At 50.3% G+C, this 19,898-nt stretch overlaps 1 protein-coding gene across 2 annotated transcripts in view; it reads left to right on the forward strand.

The window, feature by feature from the left end:
* Window positions 1–17,666, forward strand: part of JCAD (junctional cadherin 5 associated) — a 38,850-nt gene extending 21,184 nt beyond the window's left edge. For both annotated transcript variants that reach the window (XM_032881601.1, XM_032881602.1), the window contains exons 3-4: window positions 6,324–10,099; window positions 15,133–17,666. In XM_032881601.1, coding sequence (XP_032737492.1) covers window positions 6,324–10,099; window positions 15,133–15,167 — 3,811 coding nt within the window. In that variant the 3' untranslated portion in view covers window positions 15,168–17,666. The remainder of the gene's footprint in view (window positions 1–6,323; window positions 10,100–15,132) is intronic.
* The last annotated feature ends 2,232 nt before the right edge of the window (window positions 17,667–19,898 follow it).

Consider the following 19,898-nt stretch of genomic DNA (forward strand, 5'->3'; position numbering starts at 1 on the left):
AGGAGGCTTTTTTTTTTTCAAAGGAGGACAGTATTGTCTGTTGTGGTTGAAAATGAGTCATGAGTGTACTAATAGAAATGTCTCCTAACTTTTTTCATCGTTAGCTTTTTTTTTTTAAAGGTATTAGTAGACTTATTTTTTTTAAATATTTTATTTATTTAACAGAGAGATCACAAGTAGGGAGACAGACAGGCAGAGAGAGGGGGAAGCAGGCTCCCCGCTGAGCAGAGAGCCTGATGCGGGGCTCGATCCCAGGACCCTGAGATCATGATCTGAGCCGAAGGCAGAGGTTTAACCCACTGAGCCCCCCAGGTGCCCCTCATTGTTAGCTTTTATATATGAAGTGAATGCGCTTGCCTCTTTTCCTTTGGACATGTTATTTCTCACGTGTTCACCTTTCAGATACTTTCCAAACAGTTTTTATCCGTTGTTTGGCTGACATCAGGTCTCTTCTCTGTGATAAGGTGTGGGGCTGTTAGCAAGTGTAATGTCTGTCTCACCTCTGTCCTGCTTTCCCAGGGGCTCTGTAGAAAGACCCTGCTTCTCTCTTTGAACTTGGCCACACAATTTGAGTTCTCACATTCCACTTTGTTTTTCTTATCTTTTTTCCCACCCTGTATTAATGTGTTCAGCTTGTTTTTGTAAAACGTCCCATTGTTAACTTCTTTAAGATGTAAATTATTAGCTCTCATTTTTTTAAAAAGAAAAATTTGATCTCATCTCATTTCCTCAAAGGTATGAGAAAATCTGTTCTTGGCCCTGAAGCCATGCAGAGAATGGACACCAGATATCAAAGCCCGTAGATACCCATGCTTGATAAGTTGTCTGAGGGAGAAACGGACCAGAACTGCCCCTGGGTGGGTGCACTTGAACCGCCAGAGTCAGGCTCATCTTGGGTATAGGGTAGATGTTTGTTAAATAGGCTCTTTAGCATTTTCTATTATCATATTATTAATATTTCCCAGATGACCTGTATTTACCTTAAATTGGGATTTGGGTGTCTTGTACAAATAGAAAGAAGTTGAATCCAGAATGCTTAGCCATTTTGATTGGTTAGATAGGGCAGTTTTGACAAAGTTAGGGTGATACAACATCACCTTTTTAGGTGGGGTAGAAAAGGGACTACATAACTCGTGGAGGTAATCATGATTTGTGTTCTTGCCCCTTTATTTGTCTTCTGGTCGTGCTCATGGTACGTCCTTAGGCAAATAGCACCTTGGGGTCCCGGCCACCTCTTGGCACTTAAGCACCCCACACTTTTACTGAGAAGCCAGATTATCCATTGAGAAAATGAGCGAAAGCCACACAATGTGGTTTTTTCATAAAGTCAGGTACCCCAGGAAAATGGCCACAGGACTGGAAGGAGTAAGCGCGGTGCTTATTAAAGCCATGTGGTTACAAAGCCCACTCACCAGCTGCTGAAGAACGGGGGCATGAGAGATTCTTCGCTCTCTCTTAATTGGGTCCGTGACAATTGTCACTTCTTATTGAGCTTAAGTCTTGCCCTTGGGCTGTGCATAGAGTCTGAGACCCCAGAGTCTGTTTCTCAGGACATCCGTGATGGACGGGCAGTCACAGAGGACTTCCTGAGGGAAGGGCCCACGCCTCCAGAGCTCATGGTGGTGACTTGCGGCCCAACACCACCACCACCACCACCACCCCCACCCCCCCAACCCCCACCCCCCGGTCAGGGCTACGAAAGGAGGGCGGAGGCGATGGCTTCCACCCTGCCAGGTCCCTGTGGAACCTGCGCCAAGAAGGTTCTGCTAAGCATTCAGATCCTAAGGGCTCAGAATAAGATTTCAGTAGCAACAAAAGCAGACAAAGAAGCCGGCCTTCAGCCAGGCGCAGTGTCAGGACAGCCGCCGCTGTATGATGAGTCCGCGCGGAAGCTCTCGGGCCGCTCCGTGCAAATGCTTTACCTTGAATTGATTTTGCGTATTTTCTACTTCTTCAGCCCATAGCTCAGTTTTGCTTTAAGTGGCTGCTGGAGAAGTTATCTGGAGCAGGGGTAGGAGCAGGACTTGAGGCAAAAGAAGTAATTCCAAAGTACCGTTCCTGCTCCCGCACTGCTGATGGCGTGCCTGGGGACAGCGCGGGTTGCATCAGGGGTCTTAGGGTTTCCCAACACATATTAAAGTCACACGCATGCCACACCATGGTCTCTTACATGCGCAATAGTGTTCCGTCTAAACAAGCAGAGCATGTAACTTAATTTAAAATATTGCTAAATGGGGGCACCTGGCTGGCTCCCTTGGCGGAACATGCGACTTTTGCTCTCGGGGTCGTGAGTTCGAGCCCCATGTGGGGTGTAGAGATTACTTAACGAAATAAAAAATTAAAAAATTAAAATATTCCTAAAAAACACTAACCACCATCTGAGGTTTCAGCGAAATCATCCTTTTGCTGGAGGAGGATCTTGCCTGGAGGTTGGTACCTGCTGAAGTGGGGTGGCTGTGGCCATTTCTTAAAATAAGAGACAGCAGTGACGTTGGCCACAGCGGTCGCCTCTCCCTTTCGTGAACACTTTCTCTGTGAGAGGTGATGCTCTCTGACAGCATGGGATCCCCCGCAGGCCTTCTTCCACTCTTGGACTGAACCCTCTCAAGGCCTGTGCCTCTCAGCTCAGCGTCTGTAGTGTTCTAAGTCCTCTGTTGTCCTTGCACCAGTCTCCACGGCGTCTTCACCGGGAGTGGGTTCCACCTCCAGAAACCACTTTCTTTGTTCGTCCATAAAAAGCGACGCCTCACCCGTTCCTGTGTTCTCACAAGACGGCAATGATTCAGTCCTATCTCCAGGCTCCGCCCCTACTTCTTGTTCTCTTGCTGTTGCCGCCCCATCTGCCCGACTTCTTCCCCCGAAATCTTGAACGCTCAGTTTGTAAACAAGTCTGCAAAGCACAGTAAAGCGAGGTATGCCTGTGTTAACGATGATGATGCTCGTAGATGCGTATTAGTCATTCACCACCCGGGCCCCCGCCCAACAGCAGCCTCTGCCCGCGCGTTGGGAATGGTCCCCCTTCAGCCCGTCCCTGGCAGCTGCTCCCCCACAGCCCCTGCCCAGGCCTTCACCTGCTGTTGCCCAGAACCAGTGGCTCCAGAGCTCCCCATGTTCCCACCATCCTCACGCCACTGTCTGTCAGCCGAAAAGTGGGCTGTGTTGTAGGAGGCCTTGGAAACCACAAATGATACCTGAGCATGTGGGGGGGAATAAACCGCTAAGCTCACTAGTAACCAAAGAAATGCAAATTAAAACCAATCAGAAGTTACTTCCACTTACCGAATAAGGAAACAATTTAATTGTAATGACCAGAGATGGGAAAGGTTCAGCAGGATAGGCTCTCCTGGCACCACAGAGGGGAGAGTCAGTTGGAACCGTGGATGTAAGGGCAGATTTGATAATATAGATAACATAATGCCCCCAGTCTACTAATTCCTTTTCTCAGGATTTATTCTTTTTTTTTTAATTAATTTATTATTTTTTTAATAAACATATAATGTATTTTTAGCCCCAGGGGTATAGGTCTGTGAATCGCCAGGTTTACACACTTCACAGCACTCACCATAGCACATACCCTCCCCAATGTCCATAACCCCACCCCCCTCTCCCAACCCCCCTCCCCCCAGCAACCCTCAGTTTGTTTTGTGAGATTAAGAGTCACTTACGGTTTGTCTCCCTCCCGATCCCATCTTGTTTCATTTATTCTTCTCCTACCCCCTTAACCCCCCACATTGCATCTCCACTTCCTCATATCAGGGAGATCACGTGATAGTTGTCTTTCTCCAATCGACTTATTTCGCTAAGCATGATGCCCTCTAGTTCCATCCACGTCGTTGCAAATGGCAAGATTTCATTTCTTTTGATGGCTGCATAGTATTCCATTGTGTATATATACCACATCTTCTTTATCCATTCATCTGTTTGATGGACATGTAGGTTCTTTCCATAGTTTGGCTATTTTTGTGGACATTGCTGCTATAAACATTAGGGTGCACGTGTCCTTTCGGATCACTACATTTGTATCTTTAGGGTAAATACCCAGTAGTGCAATTGTTGGGTCATAGGGTAGTTCTATTTTCAACATTTTCAGGAACCTCCATGCTGTTTTCCAGAGTGGTCGCACCAGCTTGCATTCCCACCAACAGTGTAGGAGGGTTCCCCTTTCTCCGCATCCTCACCAGCATCTGTCATTTTCTCAGGATTTATTCTAAGCTGAGACCTGATTAGTGTTTGCGAACAACAGCATTCCTCAGAGCATTTCAGAATGTCCTCTAGAGAGGCCCAACAGTGGTTAAAGGGATCTGATACAATACTTCATCTGCTAAAATTATGCACTTGAGGAATTTTGCATTACGTTGGAAGAACTGAAACGGAGTGGCTACCTGAATGGGCTTTATTTGGGTCACACTTAATGTCTTTGAAGCTGTCCCTACTCCTTACAAGCTGTGGAACTTGGGAGAGATGTCCAACCTCTCTGTGCCTCAGTTTCCTTACCTGTAAAAGGGAGAGAGATCAGCGGAAATATAGTTCGGCATCTTTCGCACAGTGCCTGACACAGCATAAGTGCCCGAGTGCATGTTAGTGTTAAGTTACTTACTTTCTGTGCCTCTGTTTCCTCCTCTGTCCGGTGGGAAGGACAGCAGTTCCTGTCTCAGGGGTGCTGGTGCATTAATGGACAGAAGGCCCTTGGCGTGGACTGAGCACATGGTGACAGCCACGTAGGTGTCCACGGCTGTCTGCACTGTGCGTGCAGGGAAGTGTCTGCACAAACCAGATCCCTAGCAGGAACCAGGGCTCCTCGAAAATCCACATTCTCACCCACAGCAAGACTCGATGGTATATATCAAAATAACTTGCTGGGTGGAAGGATGGACAAGCAATTTTTGCCTTTTGTACTTTCCTCTATTTTTCCAAATTTTTGACAACACATGCATATTGCTTTTATAATTTCAAAAACCAACGGTGGTTTTGGAGTCGGATCATTGTCTGTTAATCAGAGCAGTTGCGCGGGCCACACTGCCTTCAGGCTGATGGTTTCTCCACAGTTCCGAGAAGCGAGCCTCGCAGCCCCCGGTCACTCGTAGCAGCCGGCGACCATCTCTGCGCCGGGCCATGGTGCTGCGCAGATCTCTTCTTCGGCTGCGTTAGAGCAGTGATTCCGAACTCCAGTGCGTGCTGGAATCACGTGAGGGGATGCTGCAATGTCATCCCTCTGGCCAGACGGGGGCGCTCCCAAGGAAACTCTGCCGTATGGCCAGGTGACGGGGGCCGAGCTGGTAGCAGCAGGCTGGCACCGGCTGCTACCATCTCCTACCTGCCCAGGGCTCCTGCCCCACAGACAGAGCCCCCCTCCTCCTGGTGCATCTCCAAGTCGCACGAGCAGTGTTTCCCACATCACCTGTGGGCACTAGACCCTGAACAGACCTCCCGAATGGGAACTTTTTACCCGAGAGACTTGGTAACGTATGTGTTTGAGACCTGGGGGCTTCCTGCTACCAAGGAAGTTACGGGAACTCTGTTGAAGCCGTGGTTCTCTCTCAAACTGCACACTGGGAGTGTGGGGTGCCTGGAGAGACCCCACTGCCAGGTCTGCCTCCTGCCTCTCAGACTCTGACGTGATGGAGCGGGGCTATGTGTGGGCCTCAGGACTTGGGAAGTCCCTCTGGATTCTAACGTGCAGTCATGGTTCACAGCGACTGGCTGTGATGGTTCTCAGAGTGGGGTGCCTGGGACACCATCGCTTGGCAAGGTGTTAGAATTACAGTTCTGCGGAGTCCCGCCCGGAACTGCTGAATCGGAAACTGGGAATGGGACCCGGCAGTATGGGCCTGAGCAACCCTTTCTCATGATTCCTGCCCACACTGCAGTTAAGAACCCCTGCCCTAGGGTAGGGTTCTGAGAAGCAGGTTCCCAGATGGACTCCCAGGAGAGCTCAGTGGTCAGGATGCAGCAGGGAGGGGACTCCCGGTGGCCCGTGAGCACACTTGGAGGAATACCGCTCTCCAGCCGACCCTTGTTCCCTTAGGCACTTAAGAGTTCCAAGAGCCTTGACCTCTCAAGTACCACCAACGTCCTGATGTTCTTGTGGGCAGCCTGTTGCTGCCACTCCTAGGCCTCTGGTGGCAAAACTCATGGCTGCCTTCCGGCCATAATTAGTGGGCCATGTTCTCCTTAAAGTCCGTAAGTACTCTGCTTGGGAAGATATTTTGCAGAAGTACTGGCCTGAGTTTGACTTGGAACACCAGTCACAGAAGCAGAGAAGGACTTGTTTCTTCTGTGTGGTTCCTCCCCAGGTATAACTTCCTTGCCTCTTTGTTTCGTAGGTTTTATCATCAGCCCGTGCTAAGGTGGTCCTCTCAGCCCCAGCCTGCTCCCGACCACACCCATCGGAGAAGAAGAGGAGAGGAGGTCAGTGGCGTGCTGGGGCCAAGGGACCGAGAAGATCTGGAGGACAGAGGAATGGCCCAGGCGCACAGTCTGCCTGTCCACATGAGGGAGAGTCCATGGGAAGTTGGAGGAAGGACAGAGAATGTGATGAAGAAGGCAGTTTGGGAAGAAGAGCTAAGAATGGCGGGACCTGCCAAGTGGCAGAATATCAGCCTTGAGAGCTGGAATCAGCCAAGGAAATTAGGGCGGCAGATGTCTGATGGTGATGGGGAGAAATTGTTTCAAGATCTGTACCCATTCATGCAAGGAGAGCGAGCACTGAATTCCCAAAGCAAAGGGAAATCCCAGTCCTTGCCCAGGGTTCTTTCGCCCGAGAGCCTGAGTTGCATGGACATTCCCATTCCGTTAAACGATGGACATTTTCCAGGTGTTCCTAAAATGCCATTTTATCCCCCAAATTGTGTACCAAATTTGGAATCCACAAGGAACCCCGAGAAGAGCGCCTCCTCGGCCCCTTTACCCCGGCCTAAGTTCGGGCGACCCCTCAAGCCCCCATCTTACGACGCTCAGCAGCACACCCGGGTGGCAGTGGAGAAGAGCCACTCTCCGGACAGTCAGCAGGCAGACCTGTGCATCTCCTACTTGAGCAGGACTCACGAGCCCCGGCTGGAGCCGTGTGTGTCCGACTCTGGCTTGGAGCCGCCCGTGTACGTGCCTCCGCCGTCATACCGGTCACCGCCCCAGCACATCTCCAACCCTTACGGGGACGATCCAGCCCCCCGGCCCGTGTGTGGTGGTCCCCGTCAGCAGCTGGCCCCGATGGAGCTGGCCGGCTCTGGTTGTCGGGTTCCTCCCAGCCCCCCGCGAGCCGGGAGCACGTATGGGGTGAGCCCACGCTCGCCTCGCAGCTCCCCTCGGCAGCCCCGGCCCACCACCGCTTACGACAGCTCTGTTCTATATATTCCCTTCGACGACCCGCGGATCCGACATTTTAAACTCGCCCACCCCCAGGGTTTCTGTCAGGAAACAAAGGTTGAGGAGAAGTCCTACAACTGCGGTCCCAGCGCGGTCCCCACACCTGCGCCCGGACGCAGTCAGCACGATGGTGCCACCCTGAGCTCACAGATGGTGACGACCCTGCCGGGCAGTGTCGGCAGCTCCATCACCGCCGAGCCCAGTCCCCAGCGGGCGTGGGGCCGGCTCCCCAGGGATGTGGAGAACGGTGGCTTTCCTGACCACAGAGACCACGGCGCCACAAGAGGACGGTGGCCTGCTGTGGGCCGCCGCCAGCATGGACACACAGAAGGCCCAGCCTCCTCCCCAAGCCCACAGGGCGAGAGCACCTGGGAAACTCGGACCAAGCTCAAGAAGTTTGAAACTGGGATTCAGACCAAGAAAAGTTCAAAGAAAAAAATGAATGAGACGATATTTTGTTTGGTTTCCATCCCAGTTAAATCCCAATCACATCTGCCAGATACAGATACGAACAACAATGACTTAAAACAGAGCACCGAGAGAACGAATGGGCTTGATAAGAGCACGGCTTTGCAAGAGCAGAGTCTGCTGAGCCTCTCTTCCACCGACCTGGAGCTGCAGGCTCTCACAGGAAGCATGGCTGGGAGAACAGAGTTCCAGAAACAAGATCTGGGGGAACCAGAAGAAGGCAAACAAACAGATGACCTCAGATTCATTCCCCCTGCAAAACACAGAGAGCTCAAGTATTCTGGCTCGTGGCCAGGGCACCAGTACCGAGATCAGCAAACACAAACCACTTTCACTGAGGACTCCAAGAGCCCACGGCACCCCCCCACCGAGAAGCCGGGAGGGTCCCCCAAAGCCGTACTGACTCCCAGATTTTCAGACCCCATGGCCTCTGACTCTCACGTGCCCGTGGCATCAGCTTCCAGGGACCAGAACCAGGGGCCAAAGGCCCCTCCCCTCAAAGGTCAGATGTCCCTGAGCCCCTCCAGCAACAGCGCTTTCTCGAGAACTATGTCCTGCACACACCAGGCACCTGCTCTGAAAGCAGTGCCGGGTCAGGCCGACGTGGACGGCCGCGTCCGCGGGACCAGCCCCAGGCCCCAGGGCGAGGTGGTGAAGGGGGAGACCACCGGCCCCTGCAACAGCAAGCAGCCGTTCGGGCAGTTTCTCCTGAAGCCGGTTAGCCGGCGGCCCTGGGACTTGATCAGCCAGCTAGAAAGTTTTAACAAGGAGCTTCAGGAGGAGGAGGACAGTGGTCAGAGCAGCAGTGACAGTCGCAGTGAGGACAGTGACACAGAGTGGCCGTGTGAAGTCCACGCTGATGTCCTGGGCAAGACCTGGGGCTTCGGTGAAGACAGCCGGGCCTGGAGAGCTGAGGAGCCCCGAAGGAGGCCGGTGCTGGACGAGCCCGGGGCCTGGCCGGGGAGAGTGAAGAGTAAGTCTGAGAGCTGGAGTGACGAGCAGAAGCCCAGCTGGTCCCCGGCCCCGCCTCTGTCCCCGGGCCCCGCGACAGTGGGCGGCGGCAGGGGTGCAGCCTCGTTATGGGTGCACAGAAGCCTGGGCGCAGAGGAGGGACACCAGGAGGCTGAGCCCAGAGCGAACAAGCTGGCGGACAGCTCGGGTCCGCTGCACCGAGGGACATCTTCTAGGTCAGGTGACACAAAACCAGTGCCCTCATCAGATCCGGCTGAAGTGCCGCCGCCCCAGGGAGGTGAGGAGCTGCAGGCCGTTTTTATCTCCGCGGAGCCGAGCGCAGCAGCCCCTCGGAAGGCGGGGGCCGGAGGGGAGAGGAGCCCGCCGCCGCAGCTCTCTCTTGCCAGCAAACCCCGAGGACTCTCGGCGCCGGACTTGAGGTCCGTGGGGCTGCCGCCCGCACGAGAGCGTAGTGCCCAGAAATTAGATGGGTTTTTAGGGCAAGCGAGTGCAATAGAAATCCCCCCGAATGAGTCCCTTCAAGCGAGGGCTGCAAGGATCCTGGGCATTGAGGTGGCCGTGGAGTCCCTGCTGCCAGGCACCAGGAGAATGGGACAGAACCAGCACCCCGAGCCTGACGGGAGTGCCCTCGGGCCGGAGGCCCCCAGGGGGGAGTCTGTGTCCAGCTCAGTCCCACCGGATGATCCCCCGCTGTCCACTGATGCCTTTTATGGCAGGAGAAAGTGCGGCTGGACCAAAAGCCCTCTATTTGTCGGGGAGAGGGACAGTGCCCGTTGGGCTCCCCTGGCCGCTGAGCACTCCGGTGTGGACGGGACCATTCCCAGTGAGGCCCCCAGCCCGGAGCCTCAGCCCAGCCCCCAGGAGTCCCAGCCCTTCAATCACAAGGATGTGGGGACAAAACCACCCTTCAGGTCCACGCTGTTCCATTTTATAGAAAGGACCCCAAGTGTGCCAGGCTCCGAAAAGCGGCTCAGAAGCACTTCCAAAGTGATTGAAAGTTTACAAGAGAAACTGGCCTCCCCCCCGAGGAGGGCAGACCCTGACCGCTTGATGAGGATGAAGGAGGTGAACTCCGTGTCTCGGATGAGACTCCTGAGCTCGCGGAGCGCGGACTCCGTGGACGAGGCCGAGGACCTGACGGCCGAGAGGGGCCCCAGGGTGCCGCCCGGAGGCCCGGTGTCTCTGAAGGCCGGGAACAGCCCCCCTGTGTCTAGTGGCGGCTCCCCGCTGGAAGAAGACCGGCATCCGTCGGCACAGAGGGAGGAGAAGGACGTCCTGCAGGACTTCTGGTGCCCAGGTGAGGGGTCAGGCGAGCCGGCGGGTGTGCAGAAAACTGGAGGTTGGTGGGTGATGAAAATCCCGAGATTGTCAGTTATTACTGTACCAAAAGAGTCTTCCTTTTATTTTACAAAGAATTATCCAGAAGCTTTGCTTAAGAATCAAGATCCTGTGCATATTGTGAAGGATTATATCTATGTGGAAATGACCTATGCAAACAAGTATAGACAGCTACCTACAGAAACAAATTTTGGGCCCCTTACTGTGGAGAGGGAAATCAGTAGAGCGTTCCCACTTTGGTCGGACCTTGACGAACCTTGTAGGAGGCCGTCCTGTGGGTAGTCTGCGCTCTCGCCCCAAACAAGACTTCACCCAGGCCACCAGCACTCTCTTTATTCACCTGATTGATTAAGAAAGACGTACCGAGATAACAACGTGAACTACGCGGCCTGTGATGCCGGGTCTTACCGCGCACCTTCCCAAACCCTTTGTCCCACACTTTTATCTGTTTTTGCTACCGTACGTTTTTTGAAACGTGAAAAAGGTTTAGTAGATAAAAGGAGAAGTTTGCACTTTCTCAACACTCTACCCTAAAAGATTCACCCACCAGCTCTGTCCTAGGAGGCCCCCTAAGGTCTGAGTGCTAAAGCCCAGGACAGAGGGTTTTGGCCTTTGGGCCTCTCCCTCCTATCACCTTAATGCCTTCAGAGCTGCTCCAGGTCAAAGCACAAGGCGGGTTCCTGGTGACAGCAACAGGGATTTCCCCCAAACGCAGTCTCACCCTCTCAGCGCTGCCACAAACAGGCATCTCTGTTTCTAGCATTTTCTTCAGGGGCCGGGGAATCAGCAATGATGTACTCTAGAACTAATTCTAGAACTCTAGAAGAGCAGAGGGACATGTCAAAAGGCCTGATTGTAAACTGCAGACAGGAAGGGACCTTGACTCATTCATTCAGACCTTTTTACAGTAAGGGGAGACTGTACCCTTGTGTGTGTGACCTCGCTGACCCAGAGCCCCGGGCCCCTGTCCTGAGCCAGGCCCTCTGGTCTCTCACTGTGGGGTTGGGCCCCACCCCTTCCCTTCTCTCTTTTCTACTTTGAAATCCAAGGATTTAAACAGGATTCCTTGTTTCAGCTAGTAATGTCCAGAATTTTTGTTCCACAGAACTTGCCTATGGCACTTTCTACATTTTCCCACAAATACAGTATGATTGTTAGGAGCGTTAGTGAGTGCTGTTCAGTTGCTTCCACAAAATACATGTTGGAAATAACCCATTTGTCGGGGCCCTCTTGGGTCATCCGACTGGACCAGTTTGGTCTTTGCCAAGAAAGACAACAGTAAGGATGTACAGCTCTTGCCCCAGTGATGGAAGAAGGTGTTACATGGCCCATTTTTTTAGTTGTTGGGATTTATCGGGTTTCTGCCCATTTCCTCTCCTGCTCCCTCCTTCCCCACCCGAAGTATGCTCACGTGCTTTTAAGCATGAGTTAAATGATCAGGCTCTCTGCTCCGCGGGGAGCCTGCTTCCTCCTCTCTCTCTCTGCCTGCCTCTCTGCCTACTTGTGATCTCTGTCTGTCAGATAAATAAATAAAATCTTTGACAAAAAAAAAAAAAAAAAGGGGGTGCCTGGGTGGCTCGGTGGGTTAAGCATGAGTTAAATGAGTTTCTCCCTCAGTCCTGCCTCATCCTAAGAACTGTAAGGATTTTAAAACAAGACAAATCCTGTTACAATAATAAACGCCAGTTTGTCCAGGTTTCTGTGTCTTGTACACGGCCCACATATTTCAGGGAGGATTTTATAACACAAAACTGCTAGTTCAGTGAGGCACTCCCTCCCATTTCAGCTTGATCATTTGGCATGCGAATGCAGGTGGGACAGGTATCTGAAAACACGTAGATAATGCCAGTTTTTATGTTGGCCAGCCCTTAGAAACAGCTCTGCGAGAACTTTTATTTTTTAAACAATAGTTACTGACAATCACTAGAATTTTTTTCCCCTCTCCATTTGATGCATTTCTTAGTACATAATAAAATGACCCCAGATCTAAAGGCAGAGAGCTCCTGGGATGCCACACAGCTCGCTCTGGCATGATTAAATAATTATATAGCAGGACCCCATGAGGTTTCGTCCATGCGCTGGGGCTCAGATGAACCTCCATGGCCCCTCACATGACAGTCACCAGGCCTGTTCAAACTCATTCTGAGAGGAATGCAGATCATATAATCGAGATGGTCAAACTTGGAGACACGTTACCTTTTTCCCTCATTGTTGCTTCGCAAGTTAATATAAAGTCTCATTGCTTTTTTTGCTGATAAATTCTTGGGTTTTGTTTTCCTCTTGGTATATTTTATCGTTCTACACACAGGAATCGTCATCTCAGTGCCCGTCCCACCCCTGTTCCCACCATCCCAGTGGGTAGGAGCCCTTTCACCGTGCCCGAATTCACAGCCCACTCAGATTCAGAGTTTGTTCTAGAACTTTAAAGATTTTTTGTATTTATGTATTTGACAGACAGAGATAACAGTAGGCAGAGAGGCAGGCAGAGAGAGAGGAGGAAGCAGTCTCCCTGCTGAGCAGAGAGCCCGACGTGGGACTCAATCCCAGGACCCTGGAATCATGGCCCAAGCCAAAGGCAGAGGCTTTAACCCACTGAGCCACCCAGGCGCCCCTGTTCTGGAATTTTAAAATAAGTTTATGTCACGGATATCTGTGATGTTCCCGTGCCCAGCATACACGCATGGGCCCTTCTAGAACTTCAGGATCTGTGTGGTGTCGTAGTACCCATTGTATCATAAAATACCTTTATTGCAATTTAAAGGTGGTCCTTTCAGGGCACCTGGATGGCTCAGTGGGTTAAAGCTCTGCCTTCTGCTCAGGTCATGATCCCAGGGTCCTGGGATTGAGCCCCACATCAGGCTCTCTGCTCAGCGAGGCTGAGGCTACAGCAGGCTACAAGTGTAAACTACACACTAGGGTTCAAAGACTTAGTCTAAACATTTTTGGGGGGTTTCTCAATTTTTATATTGGTTACCTGTTTAAATGATAATAATTTGGGTCTCTTTGGCAAAATAAGATATATTATTGAAGTTAATTGTACCTGTTCCCTTTTATTTGCTTTAACACAACTTCTAGAAAAATTTAACATGGGGTTATGAGCCCGCATCCTCCCGGATCCGCAGAAGGAGTCTGTCGTCCTCCAGAGGTCTTCCCCGGCCGCCTGGCTCTGGGCTGCAGGCCTGTTGTGTGGCGGTGTCTCCCTCTGCCCGGTGGAAGTGGGTGGCCCCGTGCCCTATATACGGACCCAGACGTTCCCCTGATGCTCAACCCCTTCCCTGCCTCTGGCCTCTGAAAATGCGCCCCACCCACCGCGTCCTCCGTTAGGGCCGCCCACCCCGTTTTCCAGGAGATAAAAAGAGGTTTTTGCTCCAAGTGGGTCACCCTCGGAATCTGCACCCGGGAGGCTGACGGAGCACAGAGATGCGGGCCCAGCTGTGCGAAGCCTCTGTCGTCACATGCCACGCGGCCAAGTGTCGGAGATGTGAAGGAGCACACCCGCCCGCACCCCGCCGCACCCCGCCCGCACCCCGCCGCACCCCGCCCGCACCCCGCCGCACCCCGCCCGCACCCCGCCGCACCCCGCGGGCTTGTGGCTGCGCGGGCCCCTGGGGCAGCACGCGGTGCTGGAGGCCGAGCGGGCGGCTTCCCGCACCGCGTCCGTCTGGGTTCTCCCGCCGGACTCCGCGCTGTCCGCACGGCCTTCGTTGTCACGGTCGCAGAGGGATCGTAGCCCGGTTGTGGCGGAGTTGAGACGGTGTGAGGAGGCGCGGCAGAGTGTCTGGCTGCTGGAGAAACTGGAAAGGATCTCGATGGCTTTCTTCAGGGCCAGTGGCCCAGACAGATCAGAGCAGAGACTTTGCAGTAGCGTTTGTAACTGCCAAGTTCGGCCAGTCCTAGGTTTTGTTACGCGGCTTCTCTTAAACAGTCAGGACGCCTTTGATCTGCTGTGGTGGGAAATTTTGGCTGTAGGAGGCCCACAGGTGAGCTGGAGGCTGACCCGGGTCCCCGAGATCTGTGAGTCGGGAGGGAGTCGGATGAGGAGGCCGCAGCCCTCCGACCGCATGACCTTGTGTATGGGGTCCCGTTTTGGAAACCCCACTCACGTGGGCCCAGGTTGGGATTTTCCAGTGTGGGCTGTGGCATGATTCGGGGTGGTGGCCCAGGCTCTTACACCTGGGTATGTGGGAAGGCCTAGAAGAGGCTGTTACCAGTCATGAGTCCATCCGAGGCCTGTCTGCTGGCTGGTGGTAGTCGGGGATTGGAGGCTTCTCGCTGTCGCCCAGGCAGTCAGGATTTCAGGGTCCCCAAGCTTGCATTTGATTAGAAAGATGTTTTTTTGTTTTTTAGATTTTATTTACTTATTTGAGAGAGAGAGAGAGCACAAGCAGTGGGGGGAGGGTTAGATGGAAAGGAAGAAGCAGACTCCCAGCTGAGCAGGGAACCCAATGTGGGTCTCCCTCCAGCAACCCTGGGATCATGACCTGAGCCGAAGGCAGACGCTTTACCAACTGAGCCACCCTTGCGCCCCACAAGGATGCATTTTTTTAAAGCAAGATTTCATTAGAGTTGTAATTTACAAAAAGAGAGAGAGAAAGAAAGAGAAGAAAGAAAAGAAAGAAAAACAACTCCTGAGTGTCAGCCAGACGTAGCCCTGCAGGTTTACCAGTGTTGTGTTTCAAGTTCCCGATGTCCTCCTGTTCCACTGTGGACAACAGGAAAGGACTTTCAAAAATTAAGCAACTCCCATGTTTCCATCTGTAATTAGGTGATGATCACACGTGTCCTTTTAAAATAGTCTTTTAATGATAGTTTCTTACTCCTCAGTGAAATCAATGTTGTTTAAATATCTAAGCATTCACTTTACACTTGTGGATTTTTTGTTCCCTCAACATACTTACTTGTGGTCTGAGGATTAAACAGAAAACACACTAATTGAATATACCACTAATATTTTTTTTTTGCCTTTTTATTTTTTTGCTTTTGCTTTTTCAGATTCCTATGACCCTAGCAGAGTGGAGAGGGTGTAAGGAGATGCCAGTGAAGCCCGAGATTGCTAGAGTTTCCTCATGGGGTGTCGTCTGGCCTGCTGGCCCGGCTCGCCCCCGTGTCGGCTGGAGCCCGCTGGCCTATAGTATGCGGTCACAGCCTCTCCCACTGCCACCAAGAAATTCCTCATCCCTCCAGAGTCACTTTGTGGAAATAAAGCAGTAGTCCGTTGAAACCATCTGTTTTCATAATATGAAGAGTTAATACCTATATTTAGAAAGGAGCCACACAAACTCTCCATAATGATGGACTTAGCCAAGCTGGTAAATAGTTTGGTGTTAATCTGGTTCTATGTGAAAATTCAGACGTGAATGATTTTGAAAGGACTGTGAATGTCATGAATTCCCCTCTGCATCTCTACGGCCTGTCATCCCTGCTCGCGCTAAGGAGTTTGGGACTTGGGCCAGCTGCCTGGCGTTCCAGCACTTTCAGTTGAGGGGAAATGGATGAATATATACGACCCATTTCTAATCAGTCTGGCCTTCTGCTGCTGCAAGTAACTCTATTTATAAGTAACTTGCCATCAGAGAATAAAAGCAATATCTTTTTAAGTTCCTAAAAGATTAAAACGTGTACCATAATGTACTCAGAGTATTATTTATCTGGCGATGAAATACTTTGATCATTTGCAAACATGCCATCGTCTGCTTTGCCCTCAGTATTATCTATTTTTATGTTCTGTATGGATGTTTAGAAATTCTTTATATGAAAAATAATTGCTGGTTTAAAAAAGACCATTTTAACAAAGTAACTATATTTCTTTTTACAAAAAAATGCTATTTTTCTATGATGTAAACAATTGTGAGGTGGCAGATTTTTAAGGAAGTATTATTTTATTTAAGAATCTGTATTCCTTTGTGTGAGAGGAGCCCAGAAGGGGTTCGTGTCTGTTTTAAAGCACACATCCCTTACCCCTTCACAGCCCAGCTCCTTTTCTTTTGTCTTAGAAAGAGATATCCATATAGACATTTTACAGGGTTAACAAAATGAACAAAGATGCTTTTGCAAATGTAGCTGTAAGGTGATATTTGAAAATAACTTGCTCAAAACCAGCCAACACCCTTACAACTATTTTTGCTGCCATATCCACTAGAATTACCAAAAAACATAGCTTCATCTTGGAATGTCTGTGGGGCTCTCGCCTGAGACCAGACTTTCCTCCTCCCCCCACCCCCTGCCCCGTTACCATGTATTGTATTTTTGTCTAGAATGATCCTTAATTATTAGTCTCTGCATATTTTTTAAAAGCGCCAGAGACATTATATATATGCCAATACAAAATTACTACGAGGCCTATGTTTTCAACTGTGTTTACTGTTGCCGTAGCCTGCACAAATGACGCATTTTTATGCGTTTGCCCCTTCTTTCCAAGTAAGGTGTCTTGTTAGCTAACACTTCTGGAATGGTTTCTTATTGCTTTCCTTCCTCCTTCCCTCGCTTTTCTTTCCTTCCCTCTTATTCTCTCTCCCTGTTTCTTTCTCTCTCTTTTTCTTTGAGAAACCACCTTATCTATTTTTAGACGTTTCAAATTCCTAAAATGTGAACTGTTGGGTGGTCCACAGTTTGGCCCGCAAAACAACTCTGACTGGCCTGTTTTTATCTGTACCATATGACTTTATTTCATAAGAACTTCATGTCTTTGGACTGTAATAAACTACACAGAATCGAAGTCATACTGAACAGTCATTTCAAATACACTTATCTGCACTCTTGGTTCTTACTCTTACTTCTTTCCAGATTTTGGCTCTGGTGAAAAGCTGTAGTAGGCTCTTGCTTTCCCAGCAAATGAGATGGGCCAAGTCTCAGCATTTTGGAATGGCGGGAACTTTTACCCGAGAAACATTTAATGGGGTAGAGGTCGGTCTGTTATAGGTGGTGAATCACTCAAGTCATCTGTAGAATCAAACGAGGGTGGCGACCTGGAGGTCTTCATGAGGCATGCCTCCCTCCTTCAGCTGCAAATGGAGAAGGTATTTATAGACGGACCTACACACAGAGACACATGCACATATACATATCTGTGAACTCTGTCCTGACTTCCTCTATAATTTGTTGATTGCATCTAAGAAGTTCTTTTAATGAAAATAACTAAATTTTAGCTTATTCCTTAGGAGAAAGAAAAGGATCCTGAAGAGAAAAAATAGGGTAACCTACATATATCACAAAGGAAAATAGGATACCCTTTCAGTTTCTATCCTAAATTGTACCATCTTTCTGAGACCATTCTGAATTCAGTTGAAATTATCAATATTTATACTTTGAACCTTAATTTCTGGATTCCAGCCTGTATATACATCTTGTGTGTGTGTTGGGGGGTATAACTTTGACAATTTGACTTTTAAGCCTGCACACTCTGAGGTAAATAATACATTCTCTAATCCAAAATAGCTTTCCCAAGAAGTTTTGAACTTAATGCGAATTATTCTTTTATTATTACTACTTCTCATGGCTTATATAACTCTCCATTATTATTTGTGGCCAGGAAAAAAAAAGTTCTCATATTTTGTGTTTGTCATGGTTTTTCTCCTACGTATGCTAACTGTTGGTGTTTCCTAATTCGGGGCTCACTGTAATTAAAAATTCTACCTTTGGCCATTCGGACTCGACGTTAAATGAGGAACTGCACATGAAATGTATTTGTACTTTTTGATTTACAAGAGAAGGGAAAACAGGTTGGTAATAGAGCTCTAAGTGGCTTGCTTTGAAGGAAATTTTGAAATTCCCAAAAACCAAGTATCTTCATTATACCATTTTCAACCTTAGGTCTCTGCGGGCCGCAGCAAACTGCCTGTGCAAGGGGCACTGCTCCTGCGTGCATCTGCAGGACGCTTGTCCGTGTCGCTTGTCACGTGGAATTCTTTAAAAGTCCCTGAAAACGTATCTGCTCTCTGAGATACTGGTTTCCTTACTAGAATCATAGGTGAAGCTCTTGATCTGAGTGCAGTTTCTAAGTCGAGCCTTTTCTATTTGACTGTTGGTTCAAGTGTGGTGGTTAATGGAAGTTCTAGTGTGTGAACCCAGATGACTCTGGAACTCGACCCTGACCGCATTTTGCAGCAGCAGGATGACAGACCCCGCTGGCGGCTTAGCTTCGGGATTCTGAGGAGGAAGGGTACAGCCGACCTGCTGCTGACACGGCTACTTCCCAGCTCTCAGCAGAAAGGACCGATGGAGAATAGGATGAAGCCCCCATTTCATCTGTGACCCTCGCCGCAAAGACTGTGTTTGTGTGTCTTGGCTGTTTTGCTTTGTTTGTTTTGTTTGGTGAAGTAGGACACAATGAAGTGTCAGGTTAGCAGCTCTTGGAAAGTGACCAGTACAGCCGAGCTCCCCCTCTCTAAAGAGCTGGGCTCAGAGCAGCCCTCCTGGCTTCCTGAGTTCTCACAACCAGTTACCGCCATGTCCAGGCCACTTTCTACTAGATCTGTCCGTGCTCGAGGGACGGGCTGAGTCTCCGGCTGCGGCCTTACAGGCCTGGGGGATTTTCGCATTGGTTTTTTTCTTTTGTTTATGACTGCAGATTCTGTACATCTGTTTGTGGGAGGAGAGTTGCTACTCAGGACAGGATTTAAGAGACAGATTCCAAGTGACCTTTAAGAGTCTGCATGGTGGGAGGTCCTGTTCCAGGAGCGTGGGCTGGCCCACTCTGGGACCCACCAAGTGAAGAAGGAGGGGGATGCTGAAAGAAGGTTAAAGAGAGAATAGGTCTCCACCTTCACACTTTATTAAAAAAAAAAAAAAATCAGGGAAGGCTATAGTCCCGATTGAGGCCTCTTCAAAAGGTCAATATGGTCTAGCCAGCTGCCCGTTGAAACAGTCCTTGGGTTCATCAGCAGTGCGGAGAGGCGGGCAGAGTGTCTGCAGATTCCTGGCTTTGACTTTCGAGAGCCCGTGTCGCAGTTGTGTTTATTACAGAAGACAGGGAGGTCCTTGTTCTCTGGCCTCAGCTCAGTGACTGAAACTTGAACCCAAAGGCAAGTCCAGACTGTCCAACCGTTCATCCCATTGCCTTGATGGGGGCAGGGGGTGTGAGGAGGAAGAACACCCCATAAGGTGATCCGTCCCCTTCTCCGTACAGAAGCCCAGCCTGCGGGGGCTGCAGCTCCACCAGTGGGGCGAGACTTGTCTCCTTCACCCCACCCTGTGGCAGGGCCCACATGTGTGACACTCACTGTCATGGAGCAAGAGAGAGACAAAAGCAAGTTCAAGTTGAGAAGCATATGGCAGAAATTAGAAATGAAAACCATATGTCCTAGCCAGGGAGAAAAATGGGAACCTACAGATTATAAAAATCAATGAGTTACTCTCCACTTGGGTCAGCTGAAATTTGAGCCCTCATGCTCCGCTCTGTCAGGAAAGCTAAACAGAGGCATCTCGAAGAAAAAAACAAAACAGAACAGAACCAAAAATACCTTTCCAAGTGTGGTGACCACAAAGGCCTGGAACCCCACAGAAGCTCTGTATGTGCCCATCATTTCTTTGGGCACCACGAAGGCAGAAGGAGGCAGGTAGAGAGGATCCCAGGAAAAGACACAACGATGGGTCACATCCAGTCACCAGCTGTGGCTCGCCGCCCCCAGATCAGGCAGCACCAGCGGCCTTAAGGTGACGAGAGGTGGAGAGGGGTAAGGAGAAGTCATGATGCCGGCAGAGCCCAGATGAATGTCCCCGGGGAGCTCTCGTTTCTCTGCACAATGTAAAGACTTGCTGGT

The sequence above is a fragment of the Lontra canadensis genome, unplaced genomic scaffold (genome assembly GCF_010015895.1).
Source record: "Lontra canadensis isolate GAN:19392208 unplaced genomic scaffold, GSC_riverotter_1.0 scaffold76, whole genome shotgun sequence".
Classification (NCBI taxonomy): domain Eukaryota; kingdom Metazoa; phylum Chordata; class Mammalia; order Carnivora; family Mustelidae; genus Lontra; species Lontra canadensis.